The following is a 21043-nucleotide window of genomic DNA, read 5'->3' on the forward strand; positions in this document are numbered from 1 at the left end:
TCAGGCCTGTGATCCTGATGCAAGGATAGGGAATTCTGGCTCAGTGCTAGCCAAGATCTTCTGATCAGTTGTTCAGTCCCCTTACAGTCTGTGGCCCGAGAGTAACTGAAGCAGCTATAGCCACTGCAGCAGTGGTTCCCAAGTCTGGGCTGAGAGCTTGGGAAATCGCCATTGCTGCCAATAAAGTATTGACCAAGAGGTCTGCTCCTGGGTTGCTTTGCTCAGGACTGTGCTGCCAGGGCTTGAACTGGATTGTACTCTTCTCTCACACTGGTGTAATGGAATTTTGCTACTGACTTTCTAGTTTTCTTGAATTGGAAAATAATTTCACTTGTTTTTCTGTAATGCTAGAGTTTCTGAGACATTATTTAGAGGCATTTTGAAGGATTTGGGGAGATCTTGGGGTTTCCGCATCTACATTTGAACCACAATCTGCTCCAATTATATATTTAACTATCTATCATTGAACCCTTGGCCCTTTTTCTGCTCTTTTATCAATTTGAAAGATTTTTTTAACAACTTGTTATCTGCCTTGTGGCGTGGTGCTCCTCTTACCTCAGAACCAACTTTCTGTTATTTTTGGAGCATTTTCCTGAATTCAATCTCTGATCTCCTTTCCCCTTGCAAGGCATAGGTGATGATATTTGTACTTCATTCTCAACGAAGACCATGACATCAGAGGAATTGAATTTGAGTGAGAGATGCTCTGCTAGGTCACCAGCTTCACTCTCTCCTCCAGAGTCAGCTGGCTCCAATGGCCAGATATGAATAAGAAGACTCGAGATATTCCTAGATGCGAAATGACTTCTCCAAGATCAAACTGATACTAAGTGACAAGTGTCTGAGACTAAATTTAAACTCCCATCCTCCTGATTCTAGCTTGAATGATCTATCCACTGTGCCACCTAGGCCTAGGTAGGTCTCCAGAGAACATTGTGCTGGAAATAATCCTTTTTAAAATTTTTCAGTCAATATTTCTATTTAAGTCAATGCGTATAAGGTAGTTTTCCAAGGTCACACACCTAGACAATTATTAAGTGTCTGAGGCCACATTTGAACTCAGTTTCTCCTGACTCCAGGGTCAATGCTCTTTCCACTGCTCCACCTAGCTGCCCCCATGTAAGAAATAATTTTACTTACACCCTGAAATGACTGAACTGGCTGTTTAACCTTCAGTTTTGTTCTCTGTGGTGAAACTGCAACCAAAGAACCCAAGGGTCAATAGCCAGTAGTGTTCCTACACTACTGCTTTTGCCTTATAAAGCATGTGCTAGTTCCTTCTCACCTGGGATTGTACCTGTCAGCATAGGTTCCCTTAATCTTTTCTACTGAGATACCTGACTCCCCATACCATTTAGGAGATGAAAATTCTTGTGGCTGAAACTGAGGTTTCTTCCAAACTAGCTACCCCAGGACTTGTTCTTTAAGAGGAGTGAGGCTAAAGGAGCTCACAATCCATTCAGATCACATGTCCATCCGGATCTTTCTTCAAATATTCTCTGGTTGTCCCAGGAAGAACATGGTTCTAAGCCACCCTCATTTTCTTTTTGCCATTCTACATTCGCCCTGAAGAACTACATTTTGTCTCATTGGAGGAGGAAATTTGAGTAGCTTGGAGTTTTATGATTTACCTTACCATCTCCCCTGTATCATGTGCCATGCTTCTCATGTCATTATGTTTCATACAAGAGTGAATATTGTGTTCAGGTTCAATGGACTCTGTGTTATTCAGTTGTTTTGTGATAACAACTAGTGATGTCTATCTCTTATTGATTTAAAATAATTCACATCTTTAAATATAATGTATCTCTATCCCTTCCCTAGAGAACTATTTCTTGAAAGAAAGAATGAAAAAGGAAGATGAAAAATGGACAGAGGAATATTTGGAAGGAGACTACTCAGCAAAATAATTTAAATATAAAAGGATTGTAACAATGTAAGCAAGGTTCCATATCCATAAATCTCACCTATACAAAGAGATGGTATAATATCTCTTCTTTTTTTCTAAGCTTATGTTTGATTCGGTTTTAGTGTAGTCATTCTTTCCATTTACATTATTTCCAAGACTCATTGTAAATAATGTTTTGTTCAGAAATGTACTGGATGGGATCAGCTCCTAAAGGATCTTAGGAGGCAAGTGTAAAATGGAAAGTAAGCATTTCCAGCTCAGAAATCAACAAATACAACAAATTAGAGCTGGGTTTAATCCTTTGTACTAAATGTTCATTGACTAGCAGATTAAAAATTTGAAAGGATAAGAGAAAATTCTAAATTTGCATTTGTCATGAGTATATTTTTCTTCCTAGAGAGACAGTTTGCACCAGCACACACCTGATGGTTTTTTGGTTTTTCTCTGCAATGCTTTGTATCTTTTCATGGAAGTCTTCCTAGCTTTCATAATCACAATGTCTTATAGCATTGAATATGTTAATTCAGCTATGTACCAACGATATGTAAACATTTTCACCACTCCTGGGTAGCTGCTTTGTCTTTATCACTTTGCTACAGTCAGAAATGTTGCTATCAATATTTTCATGTTGAGAGATATTTCTGTTTTTCAATACCCTCTCTGAGAATCTACATCTAACAGTGAAACCTCTCTCTCTCTCTCTCTCTCTCTGTCTCTCTCTCTGTCTCTCTGTCACTGTCTCTTTCTGTCTCTCTCTCCATATATATGTATGTTTGTATATTTTGCATATATGTCAAAATATATATTTACATATACTATTTTGAAGACTTTCAAGTTTTGAAATTTTTTTCATTTATATTTTCCTCAATTGAATAGTCATTACTGATACTATTACCTATCATTGATGAATGAAGAAGTATAAACTCAGATAAATTTTATAACATGTCCCACACTAGACAATTATTGGGTCTCTGAGGCAGTGCTCAATATTTAAAGCAAAATGCTTCTCTCACCTGACTTCTTCGAAAAACTTTGAAAAGAGAAATTTAGTAAAGACAAACATACACTTGCTTGAAGAATATATAATTGAAGATTGAATGACTGTACATTTTGTAAAATAATGAGCACTGCAATAATAAACAATTACTAATAATAATGTTAATTTTAACTAGAATTTCTATAACAATTTAAGGTTTGCAATACACAGCACACACAACATTTTATTTAATGCTCACAGCAACATTGGGAGGTAGGTGCTAACATTATCTCCAATATATGGATGAGGCCCTTAAGACTGAGATGGGTTAACTAACTTGTTAAGGCTTAAACATCTGATGTGAGAGAGAGAGAGAGACAGAGAGAGAGAGAAAGAGAGAGAGAGAGAGAGAGAGAGAGAGAGAGAGAGAGAGAGAGAGAGAGAGAGAGAGATGCTAAAATTCCTTCCCTCTCTCACATCCTACAATTTTGAATTCTTTGGATTTCATTCTTTCAAATGTAAAAATGACACTGTGAAAACATTAAGTGGCTAAAAACTTCACTTGAATTTTTTTTCCATTTATTCAGATTCCCTGTCAAACAAGAGGCAAAGAAATTATAAAGCTGTATACACTTGATGGGGAAAGGTTTTCTGGATGGTAATAGAGCTATAGGGAAGGCTTAGAACGTTGATTTAGAGGGCATCCTTTCTACATTACTCAGAATTTCACAAAATATGAAATGCACGTCTTAGAGGTTATTAAGTCCAAGAATTCCTTTCAACAATACTGCTAATAGGTAGTCATCCAGACAAAGTTTGCTTGGAATCTTCTGGTGAAAGACAACTGATGATCTTCTGAGGAAGTCCATGTTTCTGTGGATAAATCCATTTGATAATTATGAGAATTTGGCTTTTGCTAATATTGCTGTTTTGTACTATTTAATCACACTTAAATTTACCTGTCTCTATCTCCCATCTCCTGTCCCTAACTCTTACATCACAGGTATAGTTTTATCTCTCACTCCATAGCTATTCAAGTATCTGAAGTTAGTTAATATCGTCATTCCTTAATATACCTTTGTCCCTCCCTATCTTAAACCTGTCTAGCTCTTTCAGTCTTCCATTCCATGACTTTCCTTTGTATGATATTCATGTGATTCTCATTCTTCTTGACATGTGGTTCCAGAACTGATCTCTCCACTGTCAGAGTGCCCACATGTATGGTGAGATAATCCACATAACATCCAAATTGTTTCTCTTTGAGCATGAAGTGACAAGCATAAATTGCCTTTTCTAGTCCCAGGTCATTCTTCAGAGATACTGTATTAGCTGCTGCACTTTCTACGTTCGCAATTGTCTGATAAAGTTTTGTTTTCTGCTACCCCGGTTTCTTATAATTTTCAATGATAGAATATGCAGCATGCCTCTTTTTTCCAGTTTGGAAATTTGGCAGGCAATTTAATCATTTTTGAAGTGTTTATTCCTGTGAGAGGAAGACATAGAGAGGCAAACATTCCCTGAATTATTGAATTTTCACCTCATGACCATTCCACAAGGTTTAAGGCAAGTCAGTGTTCTATAATGTTTAATATATGTTTTCTGCTTGATGCATTCATCACCACTATCCTCTCTGAAATTCTTCCTCACTTATCCATCTCATAGCTGGATTTTTGAATGACTCAATTTTGGTGCAAAGCCATTTTGTTCAATATTTTGATTAGTGTACAATTACCTTGGTCAAATATTGAGAGGATTATTAATCTATAAGCATTCCTTAATCACTGTCATGTTCCAGGTTCTGTTCTAGGTACTATTAATGCAAAGATTAAATACAATATTCTCTACACTGAAAGAGATTACATTTTATAGAAAAGAGAGTATTTGGCAGGAAGAAACATCAAGAGATCAACTGCCCATTCATTGTTTATTTAAGAGTCTACTCTGTGCCATCTCTGGGCTAGGTGATGAATACATGAAAGTAAACATGAAACAACTTTTTCCTCAGTTGGGTACAATTTTTCTGGAAATACCCAGGGCTTTTGTATCCTTTCTTCCATTCTTCCAATGACCCTTAAAGCATGTACTTAGAAAAGTAATTTGAACCATAGAGAATTCAAGCCATCACATTTACTTTTTTATATACACATTCATACACACTCACTAACATTCAAACACAGATACACACGCAAACACACATACACACACCCCTGTAAAGAAATTAACATCTGGATTTCATTCTCATCTGTGACTGACAAATTAGATTGAAAACGTTTTCTCTCCTTCCTTTTAAATAATTCATGGATTGTTATATATTTATCATTCTTCAATCATTTTAGACAATATAAACTGTGTCATATTTATTACAAAGGGAAAAAATAATTTTTTCTTTACTGTGAAATTTTATATGTTCAATTTAGTAAAGTAATGTGAACTGGTCACACTATAAATTAGAATCACAAAAACTGAAATTTAATATATGTATTTTATCATACAACATAGATAATGTAATAATTATTCAAATATATTATAACATTAAAGAATATGTCATAGAACCAATCCATGATTAATATAGGATTTTCTGATATCTATTGGCTCATTATTTCCTCATTGCACAATTATATTCCATTACATTCGAATAATATACCACTTGTTGTTTATTCACACAATTTCCAGTTATCTTCAAAACAATTTGATAGATAGAGGCGGCTAGGTGGCATAGTGGATAAAGTGCCGGCCCTAGAGTCAGGAGTACCCGTGTTCAGATCCGGTCTCAGACACTTAATAATTACCTAGCTGTGTGGCCTTGGGCAAGCCGCTTAGCCCTATTTGCCTTGCAAAAACCTAAAACAAACAAAAAACCAAACAAAAAACCTTTTGATAGAAATATCAACTTTAAAGATTATTTTTTATCAGATGCCATTTTCCTGTAGGCTCCTATCACTATTTGGGCATCACTATTTTCTATATTCTGGTTTACAACATCTGGATTGTTTCATTCTCTTGTTTTTCCCAGGGAAAAGTCTGACCTCAAAAGTCTTCTGAACTCCCAACAGCAGAATCTTTCTAACTTAATTATTGCTCTCCTATGAAATGGACCTCTGAAATAAGATTGAGCTTGATGGAGAGGACTGAAGCACAAGCACGGGAACACTACCTTGCAGATTGCCTCCTGCATTCAAGCAGAAATTCATAAGAATAGAAAAGATCATCGAAGGTTACCCAGGTGACTGTTCTCACTTTTCAGTGCTTTGCGTTTAACAAACTAGTCTTCTGTTTCCAAAGGCATAAGGAGCTATGTTTCAATTTCTCTTTGATCTCTTCCCATTCTTTCTTCTGTTTCCATAGGAAGGCCATGGCCAATCAGACATTCATCACCACCTTCCTCCTCATGAGCTTCTCTGATGTCTGGGAGCTGCAGATCTTACATGCTGTGTCTTTCTTTCTGATTTATCTGGCAGCTCTGATGGGGAATCTACTCATTATTCTTGTCATTACTATGGACCAACACCTTCAGACTCCCATGTACTTCTTTCTGAGGCATTTGTCTTTCATAGATCTCTGCTACATCTCTGTTACAGTACCCAAGTCCATCCTCATCTCCTTAGCCCACAGAAACTCCATATCTATCACTGAATGTGTTATACAGATTTATTGCATTGTTTTATTTGTCTGCGCTGAATTGGCCCTGTTGACTGTAATGTCCTATGATCGATACGCAGCAATTTGCCGCCCCCTTCATTATGAGACTCTTATGAGCAGAGGAGCCTGTGTGCAGATGGCAGCAGGTTCTTGGGTTACTGGAAACCTTGCTAGCATCACTCACACAGGCAGCACTTTTTCTGAACCCTTCTGTAAGGGTAATAAGCTTGGCCAGTTCTTCTGTGAGATCCCTCATCTGCTCAAACTGTCCTGTTCACAGTCAAACACTGCTGAACTTGGAAGTATAATTGCATTTTCAATTTTGGGTTTGGGATGTTTTCTCTTTATTATTATCTCTTATCTCTACATCTTTTCCACTGTTCTAAAGTTGCCATCCACAGAAGGCAGGTCCAAAGCATTCTTCACATGCCTGCCCCACCTCATCGTGACCACTGTATTTTTTACAACAGTTTTTGGGGCTCATGTAAAACCAACCTCTGACACCCCTTCTGTGCTTGACCTGTTGGTGTCTGTGTTCTATGTTGTGGTGCCCCCCACACTGAATCCTGCCATTTACAGCTTGAGAAACAAGGACATGAAGACAGCTCTGACAAAGTTAGTGAGGAAACAGTTTCCTCGTTTTTTGTAAATCATTTTATATTAACATCTTTTCCCCCTTTCTTTTAATCGTATTTTCCTAATTTCTTTCCTTTCACTATCCACCAAGATATAGTTATTTAATGAGGATGTCTACCTACCCCTCGTTGTTCTGTCCTGGAAATATTTTGTAGAGTAATATAGATTCTTTTTCTTAATTGAGTGTGTACATTAATTACATTTGAACCAATTCTGATAAAATAAACACCTAACATTCCTTACCAGTACCAACATCTTTCCATTTATTTCCAAAACTCTATTATGCTTCTTTTGTATCTGAAAATATACCCAATTCTAGTATTTATTTTCTATTTTTCCCCCTACATTTCCTTATTTGATACCTTAAATTTCATTTTTAGATATCATCAAAGAGTTTCAACACACCTATCCATCTTTCTATGTGTCTTTTTTTCTAGCTGCTATAATAATTAAATATATTCTAATAAGTTTTCAGAAATTAAGCAATTTAACCTTAAATACTTTAGGTTTTATTTTTCTGATTTCTTTTTTCCCCTTGTTTTGAAGCTTTTTAAAGTATTTTATTTTTCCCATATACATGTAAAAACAAATTTACTATAATTTCAAAACTTTGAATTCCAAATATTTCTCCCTTCCTTGCTCAACTTCTTTTAAAATAGTATCTAAATTGATATAGATTTTGCATGTACTGTTACATAAAATTATTTCATATTAAAGTTGTGAAACGATTTAAAATAGTATAACAAGGCATGAAGCAATTGAAAAAAAGTATAATTTGATCTACATTCAGAGTTCATTAGCTCCTTTTCTGGATGTAAAACTCATTTTCCTTTCTAACTCCTTTGCACTTGACTTAAAAAATGTCTTTCTGAAAAGAACTGACTTATTCATAGTTGATCCTCACACAATATAGCTGATATTGTATAGAGTGTTTAATGTGACAGGGAACTTTGTATCAGTTAATAAAATCTTTACAGGATTTTCTGATATCTATTGGCTCATTATTTCCTCATTGCACAATTATATTCCATTACATTCAAATAATATACCACTTGTTGTTTATTCACACAATTTCCAGTTATCTTGAAAACAATGGGATAGATAGAGGAGGCTAGGTGGCATAGTGGATAAAGTGCCGGCCCTAGAGTCAGGAGTACCTGGGTTCAGATCCGGTCTCAATCACTTAATAATTACCTAGCTGTGTGGCCATGGTCAAGCCACTTAGCCCTATTTGCCTTGCAAAAACCTAAAACAAACAAAAAAACAAACAAAAAAACAATTTGATAGAAATATCAACTTTAAAGATTATTTTTTATCAGATGCCATTGTCCATCGTGCAAGGAAAGTCAATTTTTGAAAGTTATAAAGAGATATATCCTTGTTCTACCCTATCTATAACTGCTGGGTCAAGAATAATTCTGCTATGTATAGTCAGGGTATTCAATAGTATTATAGTTGAGGTCTGTCTTGGGATCCCAGAAGAGGTGAACTACCCTGCAGTTGAGGAGAACATGGGAAATCTCTAGTTTATGACCACACTACAGTACTGCTGGCATCAGAGTTTAAAAAAAGAAAAAGAAAAGTCTAACTGGCCTGTTGCCCCTCATGATTTCACACCAGTAATAATGTTCAAAACTTTCTTTTGTTCAAGTGGAAAATACATCAAATAAAAGTCTTCTTGCTTTGTGTACTCTTAGATTCCCCAATTTTTTTTGATAAACCTCTTTAAGTTTCATTACTACTTCTCTTCACTTGAAAAATAGCCAAGCTACTTCCTCTTTTCCATTATGCAAACAATACTCCAGCTCCGATCTCTCTCTTAGCAGTAGTTAGGTCATGTCTGATACCTAGAATCCTTTCCTTCCTCAATATATATATATATATATATATATATATATATATATATATATATATATATATTTATATATATATATATTTATATATATATATATACATATATATACATACATGTATATATGTATATATATATATATATATATATATATATATATATATATATATATATATATATCTTGTAATCCCTTTTGCCCTTTAGGATTCATATTCAATGCTTGCTTCTATGGAAGTCCTTTCTGGATCCCCTACCTGCTAGTGTTTTACCTCTCTGAAAAGACTTGTATTCTTCTTCATGTATAAATATATATATATATATATGTATATATATATATATATATACATATATATATATATATATATATATGTATATCAAGAGACAGAGACAGGTATATTTTGGCAAATTGGGACAATATTCTCTGATGGACTATTTATTACCTTTCATCTATGTAATAACTCACATCTATGCTCTCAGCAAGGAGACTATTATTTCCCGTGATATACATCATAATCAATTCATTCTATCCTGTTAGTGTAATTCTTATTAATTTCTTCCTCAAAATCCTTCTCAGGAGGGCTGCTGCATATGCTCTTTGTCACTCCGTGTTGTGTTTTTGACAGCTCATGGGTGAAAAAGAAAATCCTGGAATATCATTATGTTTCCTTATTTCTCAATTCATAAATGTCCTAGTATTTTTCTTGGTCTTGCATCTCTATGATCCACCTTTACCATTCTTTTCTGCCTTCAGTTTACAATGCATCATGCATTTACCTGCAGGAATTTGATTTATCCACAAATTAAATTCCTTAGAGACTTTGTCAATCCATGACTCAATGACATTAATAGACCCTGGAAAAATAATGATATTATCTAAAAAAAGAAGGAAAGATAAGAAAAAGCACTAGACAACTTCATTTGGACAATTAAATTGTATTCCTCAGTTTAACTCTATGGTAGCTTATTTTTCATCATCAGTCGGTACAAGATGAATAAGCTCTTGAACGTGTTAAATGAGTGCTCCAATCAGCTGCCAGTAATGTTCTTAGTAAGAGCAATATTTTCCCTGCTTTTATTTGTTTCTCCCTCTGTGCTCGGCTAGCTAATGTCTTCAGGTTGATTATGGATCACTTATCAAAGATTTGTTCCTCTTCCAAGCCTTGAAAATATCACCAGAATAATATGTCCAAGGAGGAAACGCTGAAGCATCTCACAACATGAGGATGATGGATTCTTCTTTTAGAATCATTTCAGGACATCCTCCTTGATGGGGACAAATTATTTTGGGAAGAATATACCATTTTCAACTATTATCTATCTCCTCAAAAGAACACAAAAAAATTTATCAATCATGTTTCAACTTTCTCCGACACTGAGGAGGTGTTTCTAATGTTTTGGAATAAAATATATACATGAGGGGGCATTGCCAAGATAGCAGAGAGAAAACAGAAACTTCCACGAACTCTTCCCATCATGCCTCCTAAACAAGATTAAATCAAGCTTCTAATACTACAAAAAGACAGATTGAAGGAGTTTCCCACTTTAAGATATCTTGCAATAACTTCAGGAAAGGTGTGCCTCACTAAATATAGGGGAAGCATAACAAAGTGCCAGCCGGGTGTGTAGAAACCTTTGGGAGACTCTCAGCTGCAATAGAGAGGAGTAACTAAGGTCCTTGCTTACTACTTGGCAGGACAACTATATATCAGGCGAGTAGAGAAAACATCACATGCCCCAGAATATGATGAGAGGGACAGTGTCTAGGTTGGGCAAATCCAGTGCAGGGAACAATCTGATAGCAAAAGAGGGCATCATGTAGAAGTGAGTTAGCACACCCTTGGCACTGAAGCTTGGGACAGTGACATCTGTCATCCAGAAGGAGAGGTTAACTTTAAAAGCCACAGACAAAGGAAATCAATTTTTAGGAAATAGGGAAAAAAAAGTCCTGTCCATAGAAAACTACATTAAATTACAGAGAAAGTCAAAATGCCTAGATGTGAGCCCTCAAATACGATTATAAACTGACTCAAGGACAAAAAGTTTTCTTGGACGTTCACCAAATGAATTTTTAAAATCAATAAGAGAGGCAGAAGAAAAATTTAAAAACACATGAGAAGCATGCAGGAGATTTAGGGGAAAAGAATAAACCACTTGATTAAAGAAAACGACACCATAAAAAATAGAATTGGCCAAGGAAAAAAAGGGAAAAATCCCTGAAAAGTAGAATTGGCCAAATTGCAAAAGGAGGAAATAAAAGCTAGATGAAAAATACGAATACTTTCATTACAATAGAATAAGTGGAAGCTAATGAGTTTTTTGAGACATGAAGTAGTTTAAAAAATTTTCAAAACATAAGAAAATATAGAAGAAAATAGCAGAAAATTTAAGAATAATGTACTACGTGAAAGCAAAGATTCAACAAAAAAGCCTTGAAAACATCTACTGATGAATCAGAATCTACCGATTATTTCCAAAATGAAAAACCTAAGGAATATTGTAGCCAAATTTCAGAATTATCATGTCAAGAAGAAAACATTACAAGAAACCAAATAGACAGGGTAACCTAGGACAGAGGCTTCAGCATTGGGAGGTCTTCAATATGATATTCCAGAAGGCAAAGCAGCTTGGAATACAAAAGTCACCAACTAGAAGAACTAAGCATATTCGTTCAGGGGAAAGTATGAGCATTCAACAAAATAGGAACATTTTTAACTTTCCTGAAGAAAAGACCAGTACTGAACAGCAAATGTAAAATAAAAAACCAAGAAATATATAAACATGTAAAGACAAAACAATAAATGTTATTCAATAAGACTAAAAATTCGCAAACATATATCAGAAGAGGGTCCTAATAAATCTTGAGAATTGTATTCCTATTAAAAGAATTTTACTTAGACAAAGGTTCTAAGTATACTTAAAAAAACAGCATGAGGCATAAAAGGATTGTACTAGTAACAGGAAAGGGGAGGCAGAAAATGGTGAATTAGATCACATGAATAGGCACAGAAAACTAATGTCAGTGAAAGGGAAAGAAGGGAGCAGGTAAAAACTACTTGAATCTCACTCTCATCAGATTTTGTTCAAAGACAGAATAACATAGGCACATATTTGGGATTAGAAATTTATCTTAACTGACAGGGAATTGAGGAGCAAGGAGAAAGAAAAGGGAAAGAGGGACTGAGAGAAGAGAGAGTAGGAGTGCAGGGGGTAAGGGGAAAGAAAGTGGAGGAGGGTTGAAAGATGGGGGTGGAAGGTTGAGGAAAAGGGTGGTCAGAAGTAAAACTGTGGCAAGGAGGCAAAGGATGAAATGAGAGAGAAAAATAGAAATGGAGAGGATAGGATGGAGAGAAAGAGAGAGTTAGCACTCCTAACTCATAATATGAATGGGCTGAAAGCTCCCCTAAAATTGATGCAAAAAAAGCATAGTGGATAAAAAGCCAGAAATCCTATGCTATGTTTTTTGCCAGGAAAAGAAAAGAAAAATCAGGGTTAGCCATCCTGATATCAAACAAAGCAAAAGCAAAGAGAGATCTAATTTAAAGAATTTCAAAAGGAAACTGGGTGACTACAAAGATAAATTAATAGACTAAGAAATACTCTATCTCTCAGATCTATGGAAAGGGGATAAATGTATGAATAAAAGCACATTATAAAATACAAAATGAATCATTTTGACCATATTAAAAAAAATGTTCCTGCACTAAAAAAAAATCAATGTTGCCAAAAGTAGAAGTAAAGCAGAAAGATGGGAAACAATATTCACATTTAGGAGTTCTGATAAAGGTCTCATTAATAAAATATATAGAGAATTGCACCAAATTTAAAAGGTTACAAGTCATTCCCCAATTGATAAATCATGAAAATATATGAATAGTCTGTTTTAAATGAAGAAATGAAATCTATACATAATCATATGAAATAATGCTCCAAGTCATTATAGACTGGAGAAATTCAAATCAAAATAACAATGAGGTATCACCTCACACCTAACAGATTGACCAAGATAAGGAAAAGGGGAAATAATCAATGTTGGAGAGGTTGTGAGAGGATTGGGACTTTAATGCATTGTTGGTGGAGTTGCGAAGGTATACAAACTTTATAGCGAGCTTTATGGAATTATTCCCAAAGAACAATAAAATTGTTCTTACTGTTGACCCAGCAATACCAGTTCTAGGTCTATGTCCGGAAGAAATGATAATCAAATGGGAAAAGTCTTACAAAATTCCAACGTACTTATAGAACTTTTTCTAGGGGCAAAGCATTGAAGGGATGCCAGTCAATTGGGGCATGGCTAAACAATTTTTGGTACATGATTACTATGAATATTATTGTTCAATAAGAAATCAAAAATGCTTGAATTCTAGCAAAACTTGGAATGATTTGCAGGATCTAATGCTGAGTGAAGGGAGTAGAACCAAAGAACAATGTACCCATTAGCAAAAACATTGTGAGAAGATCAACCTAGATGGAAGTAGCTTCTTTCAGCAGCTCATTAAGCTGGGACAACTGTTTTAGTCTGTCTATATTCAAATCTTGAGTGAGAAAAACAAAACAACCCTTAAAAATCTGATGAACACTATATAAAAATTATTTCTCATGTATCTCCTTTAATCCTAATACTTCATACCAAAAAAAGGACTAATCTGTAAAAAATGTTTATCAAAAATATATATGTTCAATGGTACCCTGACTTTTTGCTGATTAGTGGAGGGTGGTGGGAAGGAAGGGTGGAAGGAAATTGTGTAACTCAAAAATACTCATGTGCATAAAGATTAAAAAAAAATAAAAGGTAGCCACATCTTGCTAAAATGTACCATAAATGGATGGCTGGGTGGTGTAGTGGATAAAGCACCGGCCTTGGAGTCAGGAGTACCTGGGTTCAAATCCAGTCTCAGACACTTAAAAATTACCTAGATGTGTGGCCTTGGGCAAGTCACTTAACCCCATTTCCCTTGCAAAAACCTAAAAAAAAATACCATAAAGTATGAGTACTATAGCTGTATGCACAAAGGGATATAACATCACATATCTAAGAAGTTAAATGAGTTGCATTAAAATATGAAGAGAAAAATCTATACTAGTGTTGGACATCAATCTGCCTCTATCATATTCAGATAAATCTAACCATCAGATAACTAAGAAAGAAGGTAAGGAGGTGAATAGAATTTTGGAAAAGTAAGATACAGTAGCACTCTGTAGAAAATTGAAAGGAATAGAAAGAAATGCACATTTTTTTCCTCAGTGGTATATGGCACCTACTCAAAAACTAAGCATTTTTTTGTGTACTGTTGAAAGAAATACAGGGATAAAGGCAAGAAAACAGAATAAAGGCAGGAACTCACCTGAAATCTCTCTCAAACCGCTTTAAATACCTTTAAATAATGATGTTAACCAAATTATAGAGTCATACCCACAAAAAGACTGAGTAAACAATTGTCGAAACTAAGGAAATTTGGAAAATCAGGAGAAATGGTTTTTTTAATTTTTTTTAAATTTTGGAAAGAGGCTCAAAAAGGATCCACAAGGAAACCCCTACTACAGCACAGTAAATCTGCCCCCTTAACCAGGAACAGACCATGGGATAACTCAGTCAGTAGCAATCATGGTGGTTTTCAAATTTCTCACTCCAGGCATTGCCAAGGACATCCTGGAAGATCAACAGCAAAACTGGCACACCAAGATAAAAGAGGAATATACGAAGGAAAAAGCCTATCAGCCCAGGATCAGGTCTCCAGGCAGTCTTCCAGAGCTCTCAGTCCATGAAAGGTAGGGCAATTGAGGGAGACTGCAGGAGCCTCTTTAATATCCCTGAGGAAGGACTCTGTTTCTTTATCCATACTCAGATCTGGGTCAGACTCAGGCCCCAGTCTCAGGAAAAAGGAAGAGGACAACAGAGCTTCATGCCTTCATAGAGCAGGGGTCCTCTTCACAGTTGTAAGAGAGACAGGAGTGCTTGTAGCCATCCACAGTCCATAGCACCAGGTCAAGTGAGTAGCCATAGCCTCACCTAAGACTGTGAAGAAATGGACACTTGAAGGACCTTGGAGATATCTCTGAAAATAGTTGAAAAATATCTCAGTAGTTGTATTTGGAAACAGAGTCCCACCTTAACAAAGAGTTAAAATCAGGTTATAGTGGGGTAGCTAGGTGGTATAGTAGATAGAGCACCAGCCCTGGAGTCAGGAGAACCTGAATTCAAATCCAATCTCAGTCCCTTAATAATTACCTAGCAGTGGAACCTTGGGCAATTCCCTGAAGCCCATTGACTAAAATAAATAAAATTTAAATTAAAAACTACTAATTTTTTTTAAATCGAGTCATAGGCTGAGGAAATGGGAAACAAGATAAGAAAAAAAAATGTTTATCAAAAATATATATGTTCAATGGTACCCTGAATTTTTGCTGATTAGTGGAGGGTGGTTGGAAGGAAGGGTGGAAGGAAATTGTGTAACTCAAAAATACTCATGTGCATAAAGATTAAAAAAAATAAAAGGTAGCCACATCTTGCTAAAATGTACCATAAATGGATGGCTAGGTGGTATAGTGGATAAAGCATTGGCCTTGGAGTCAGGCGTACCTGGGTTCAAATCCAGTCTCAGACAGACATCTAGAAGATCACCACAGACATCTAGAAGATCTCAATCCATTCAGCAAAATATAACAAGGTCAAAATTTCTGCTTTCGAAGTCTCCAAGAAAATATCAATTGGTCTCAGGCTATGGGAGATATCAAAAATATTTTGAAATCAAGTAAGAGAGGTATAGGAAATGATGGGAAGAAAAACTGAGGGCAATGCAGAAGATCAGAATCATGATGAAGGAGATTTTAAGAAATATCAAAGAAAATAATATCTTAAAAACCAGTGTGGACCAAATGGAAAAAGCGATGAGGAAAAGAATTCCTTAAAAGACAGAATTGCCAGGAGGTGGGAAGAGGCAGGGAACCATGAAGGAAGGGGACATGGAGGAGCCAAAATGGTGAAGTGAAGGCAGGAATTCCCAGTCTCACAAGCTATCCCACAGAGAATGGGAAGTCTTCAAAGATTACCCAGATGGCTGTTCTTTTTCAGTCCTGTCATTCTTAAAAGAAATCCTATGGTTTCCATAGACCACAGAAATACATTTCCCTTATCCCTCCCTCTTTTTCGCTTATGTGTCCCTAGGAAGGCAATGGACAATCAAACAGTCATCACCAATTTCTTCCTCATGAGTTTCTCTGATATCTGGGAACTGTAGATCTTACACGCTGTGCTTTTTCCTCCTGATTTCTCTGGAAGCCCTGATGGGGAATCTACTTACTATCCTTGTCATTACCATTGATCAAGGTCTTAAAATTCCTATTTTCTTCTTCCTGAAGCATTTGTCTTTCATAGGCTGCACTCAGTCAGCATTTTCTCTGTGCCCTTCTGTAAAGTCCATGACCTTTGCCAGTTCTTCTGTGAGAAATCTCATCTGCTCAAACTCTTGTTCACAGTCTAATTTTGCTGAAATTGGAAGCACTATTACAAGTACAATTTTGGGTCTTGGCTGTTTTTTCTGTGTTGTTACATGTTATGTCTACATCTTCTTCACTGTTCTAAAGAAGCCATCCACAGAAGGCAGGTCCAATGTGTTCTTCACTTTCAGCCCCACCACATTGTGACTATGGTATTGATTACCATTGCATTTGCTGCTCATGTAAAACCCAACTCTGACATCCGTCTTTGCTTGACCTGTTGTTTTCTGTTTTCTATATGGTGCCACCCACCCTCATCCCTGCCATCGTCAGTTTGAGTAACAAGGGCATGAAGGAAACTCTGGCAAATTTAGTGAGGCAAGAATGACATCATCATGAAGTACTTTCATTTAATCTTGTTTTCCATTTTGTTATTATGTCAAATGAGAAAATATTTGGGGAAAAATGTTTGCTAATACCATTCAGTGATTTATTTACCAGGATATTAGTTGTATTATCCATATGGGAATTTTTCAAACAATTATTTTTTGCAAATATATTAAACACTGGGAATGCAATAATACTTATTCATGAAGCTGACATTCCAATGGCAGAATATCATCCCAAAAGAGAGATAAAAGTTGGGGTGGGATCAAATGTATCCAATCAGGAGCATTACCAATGCTAGGAAAACCAAAATCAGTATAAATAGTAGAAGGAATTTAAAGAGTCATTAATTTCTACTTGCCTAATTCTAATTTTTAAGGATATATAACCTATACCCATTCAGAATCTTTATTTTCTGGCTATTCATTTTCCTTCTTAGCAATTATTTTCCCTATTTACATATAAAAGCAATTTTCAACATTTCTTTTAAATATTGAGTTGTAAAATCTTTCTCTCTCTCTCTCTCCCTGTACTCCAATTTTTAAAGTTAAGAAATTTGAAGTAGTATTTACTTTGGAATCATGCAAAAATGTTTCTATATAAGTTATGTTGTAAAAATCATCCAAAGAAAAATAATGTTTAAAAAGTGTATTCAGATAAGTATTCAGATTTCTCATGTTTTCCTCCAGGATGGATACCTATTTTCATCTCTCAGAATTTTTTGGATCACTGTATTGCTGAGAAAAAAAAAATCATTTACTATTGATCATCTTAAAATATTAATGTTATTGTGTACAAATTATTTCATGACTCTTTCCTATCAGATCATTGAGCCCTGACCCTTTCTCCCACTGCATGACTCATTGTAACTTTTTAATTTTTATTTTTTATTTCTTATCTCATCATAGTCAAATAACATCCATCCCCTCTACCTGCATTGCACTTCTTCTAGCTCCCCTAATAAAAAAAAATTTATGAGTGACTAATATCATCTTCTCATGGAGCAATGCATACAGTTCAACTTTATTAAGTCCCTTGTGATTTCCTTTTCTTCAAGGATGATCATCGCCCCCATGTTGCTGTTAGGGTGTGCAATTTTTTTCTGGTTCTGCTCATCGCACTCAACATCAATTCATGCAAATCCTTCTAAGCTTCCCTGAATTCCCATGATCATCTTTGATGAACTGATGTTGAACGAGATGAGCAGAACCAGAACAACATTGTACACCTTAACAGCAACATAGGGTTGATGAACAAACTTGATAGACTTTCTAATTCATTCAATGCAATGACCTGGGAAAATTTGGGGGTATCTGTGATGGAGATTACTATCTGTACCCAGAGTAATTATTTTGCAGTTTAATCAGAGACCAAAGACCGTTACCTTTAATTTAGAAAAAATACTGTTATCCTATTATGTAATTTTGCTATCTGTTCTAATAGAACAATAGTGTCCCATGATGTGCATATGCCACAGTGTTTTAAGCCATTCCCCAAATGAAGTACATTTACTTAATATCTGATTGTTTGCATCACCAATAGGGCTTCTATGAATATTTCCATACAAGTTATGTTTTTATCCTTTTTAATATCTTCAGGGTATAGACCCCAAAATGTTACTGTTGGATCAAAGGACATACACTTATTTCTTGCGTTTTGGGTGTAGCAATACACGTCTTTATTCCATACTTGGTGGTTTTCTCTTTGTAGACTTGGCCTTCAGTATTGCTCGTTACATAAGGCAAACTTGATAGTAGCTAGTCATGAAATCAGGAAGATATTAGTTCAAATGTGGAATCAGACACTTACTTGCTTTTGTTATGTGAAGTCACTTATAGTCTGTCACTGTAAGGAACAGTTTAGATAGTTTTGTAAAGAAGGAAGAAAGGAAGGAAGAATGGAAGACAGTGAAGATGGAAGGAAGGAAGGAAGAAAGGAAGGCGAGGAAGGAAGGAAGGAAGGAAGGAAGGAAGGAAGGAAGGAAGGAAGGAAGGAAGGAAGGAAGGAAGAAATGAAGGAAGAAAGGAAGGAAGTAAAAAAAGGAGGAAGTATAAAATTTATGAGTGACTAATATCATCTTCTCATGGAGCAATGTAAACAGTTCAACTTTACTAAGTCCCTTGTGATTTCCTTTTCTTCAAGGATGATCATCGCCCCCATGTTGCTCTTAGGGTGTGCAATTTTTTTCCCGTTCTGCTCATCTCACTCAGCATCAGTTCATGTAAATCCTTCTAAGCTTCCCTGAATTCCCATGATCATCTTTGATGAACTGATGTTGAACACATACTAGACCCAATATAAATATTCTCTTAATTCCTTTATTGACTTCTTTTCTATTTAAACTCAGCTTGAATTTTAAAAGGATATTTAAATATTTCTTTATATACAAAATAATTTTCAATTCAAGACCATTGTTTTCTGTATGCTTTCCTTATTTTTTGAAGTCATTCCATTATATAGTTATATACTGAGTAGAGCTTAAGAAAGTATTGAAGAGATGGACTCTCACCAATAATGGAAAATCTCCTTTTTGTGTATGCTCCTATCACTCCATTTGTGCATCACAATTTTCTATATTCTGGTTTACAACATCTGGATTGTTTCATAATCTTTTTGTTTTCCCCAGGCAAAAATCTGACCTCAAAAGTCTTTTGAACTCCCATCATCAGAATCTTTCTAATTTAATTATTGCTCTTCTAGGCAATGGACCTCTGAAATAAGATTGAGCTTGATGGAGAGGACTGAAGCACAAGCACTGGAACAATACATTGTGTCTTGACTCCTGCATTCAAGGACAAATTCATAAGAATAGAAAAGATCATCGAAGGTTACCCAGGTGACTGTTCTCCCTTTCAGTGCTTTGAATTTAACAGACAACTCTTCTGTTTGCCAAGGTATAAAGAGCAATATTTCAATATCTCCTTGGTCTCTTCCCATTATTTCTTCTGTGTCCATAGGAAGGCAATGAGCAATCAAACATTCATCACCAATTTCCTCCTCATGAGCTTCTCTGATGTCTGGGAGCTACAGATCTTACATGCTGTGCTTTTCTTCCTGATTTATCTGGCAGCTCTGATGGGGAATCTACTCATTATTCTTGTTACTGCCATGGACCCACACCTTCAGACTCCCATTTACTTCTTTTTGAGGCATTTGCCTTTCATAGATCTCTGCTTTATCTGTTACACTACCCAAGGCCATCCTCATCTCCTTAGCTCACAGAAATTACATATCTATCACTCAATGTATTATACAGATTTATTGCATTGTTTTATTTGTCTGTGCTAAATTGGCCCTGTTGACTGTGATGTCCTATGATCGATATGCAACCATTTGCCACCCCCTCAATTATGAGACTCTAATGAGAAGAGGATCCTGTGTGCAGATGGCATCCGGTTCTTGGGTCAGTGGCAGTCTCTCAGGTATCATGCACACAGCCAGCACCTTTTCTGAACCCTTCTGTAAGGATAATAAACTTGGCCAGTTCTTCTGTGAGATCCCTCATCTGCTCAAACTGTCCTGTTCACAGTTAAATACTGCTGAATTTGGAACCATAATAGCATTTTTAATTTTGGGTTTGGGCTGTTTTCTCTTTATTATTATTTCTTATGTCTACATCTTTGCCACTGTTCTAAGGATGCCACCCACAGAAGGCAGGTCCAAAGCATTCTTCACATGTCTGCCCCACCTCATCGTGACCACTGTATTTTTTACAACAGCTTTTGGGGCTCATGTAAAACCAACCTCTGACACCCCTTCTGTAATTGACCTGTTGGTATCTGTGTTTTATGTTGTGGTGCCCCCCACACTGAATCCTGCCATTTACAGCTTGAGAAACAAGGTCATGAAGACAGCTCTGACAAAGTTAATGAGGCAAGCCTTTACTCGTTTTCGGTAAATCACTTTATATTTACATCTTTTATCCCCTTTCTTTTATGCTTTTTTCCTATTTTCTTTCCTTTCACTATACTCCACGATAAAGTTCTTTTATGAGGTTATATACCAACTTCTCGTTGTTCTTTCCTGGAAATATTTTGTAGAGTAATATAGGTTCTTATTCTTCATTGAGTGGGTACATTAATTTATATTTGAACCAATTCTGATAGAAATAAACATCTAGCATTTCTTGCCAGTACTAACATCTTTCCCTTTATTGCAAAAACTCTATTATGCCTCATTTGTATCAGAAAATTTACCCAATTCTATCATT

General features: G+C 35.8%; 2 protein-coding genes across 2 annotated transcripts; both read left to right on the forward strand.

The window, feature by feature from the left end:
* The first annotated feature begins 6237 nt into the window (after nucleotides 1–6237).
* LOC141509239 (olfactory receptor 14A16-like) lies at nucleotides 6238–7173 on the forward strand. The gene has a single exon (XM_074218616.1). It carries the CDS (start codon nucleotides 6238–6240, stop codon nucleotides 7171–7173), a length of 936 nt encoding a protein of 311 aa, XP_074074717.1.
* A 12967-nt stretch (nucleotides 7174–20140) lies between these two features.
* On the forward strand, nucleotides 20141–20731 carry LOC141509244 (olfactory receptor 14A2-like). Its single transcript, XM_074218629.1, has one exon. The coding sequence runs from the start codon at nucleotides 20141–20143 to the stop codon at nucleotides 20729–20731; it is 591 nt and encodes a 196-aa protein (XP_074074730.1).
* The last annotated feature ends 312 nt before the right edge of the window (nucleotides 20732–21043 follow it).

Source organism: Macrotis lagotis, chromosome 1 (assembly GCF_037893015.1).
Source record: "Macrotis lagotis isolate mMagLag1 chromosome 1, bilby.v1.9.chrom.fasta, whole genome shotgun sequence".
In the NCBI taxonomy this organism is placed as follows: domain Eukaryota; kingdom Metazoa; phylum Chordata; class Mammalia; order Peramelemorphia; family Peramelidae; genus Macrotis; species Macrotis lagotis.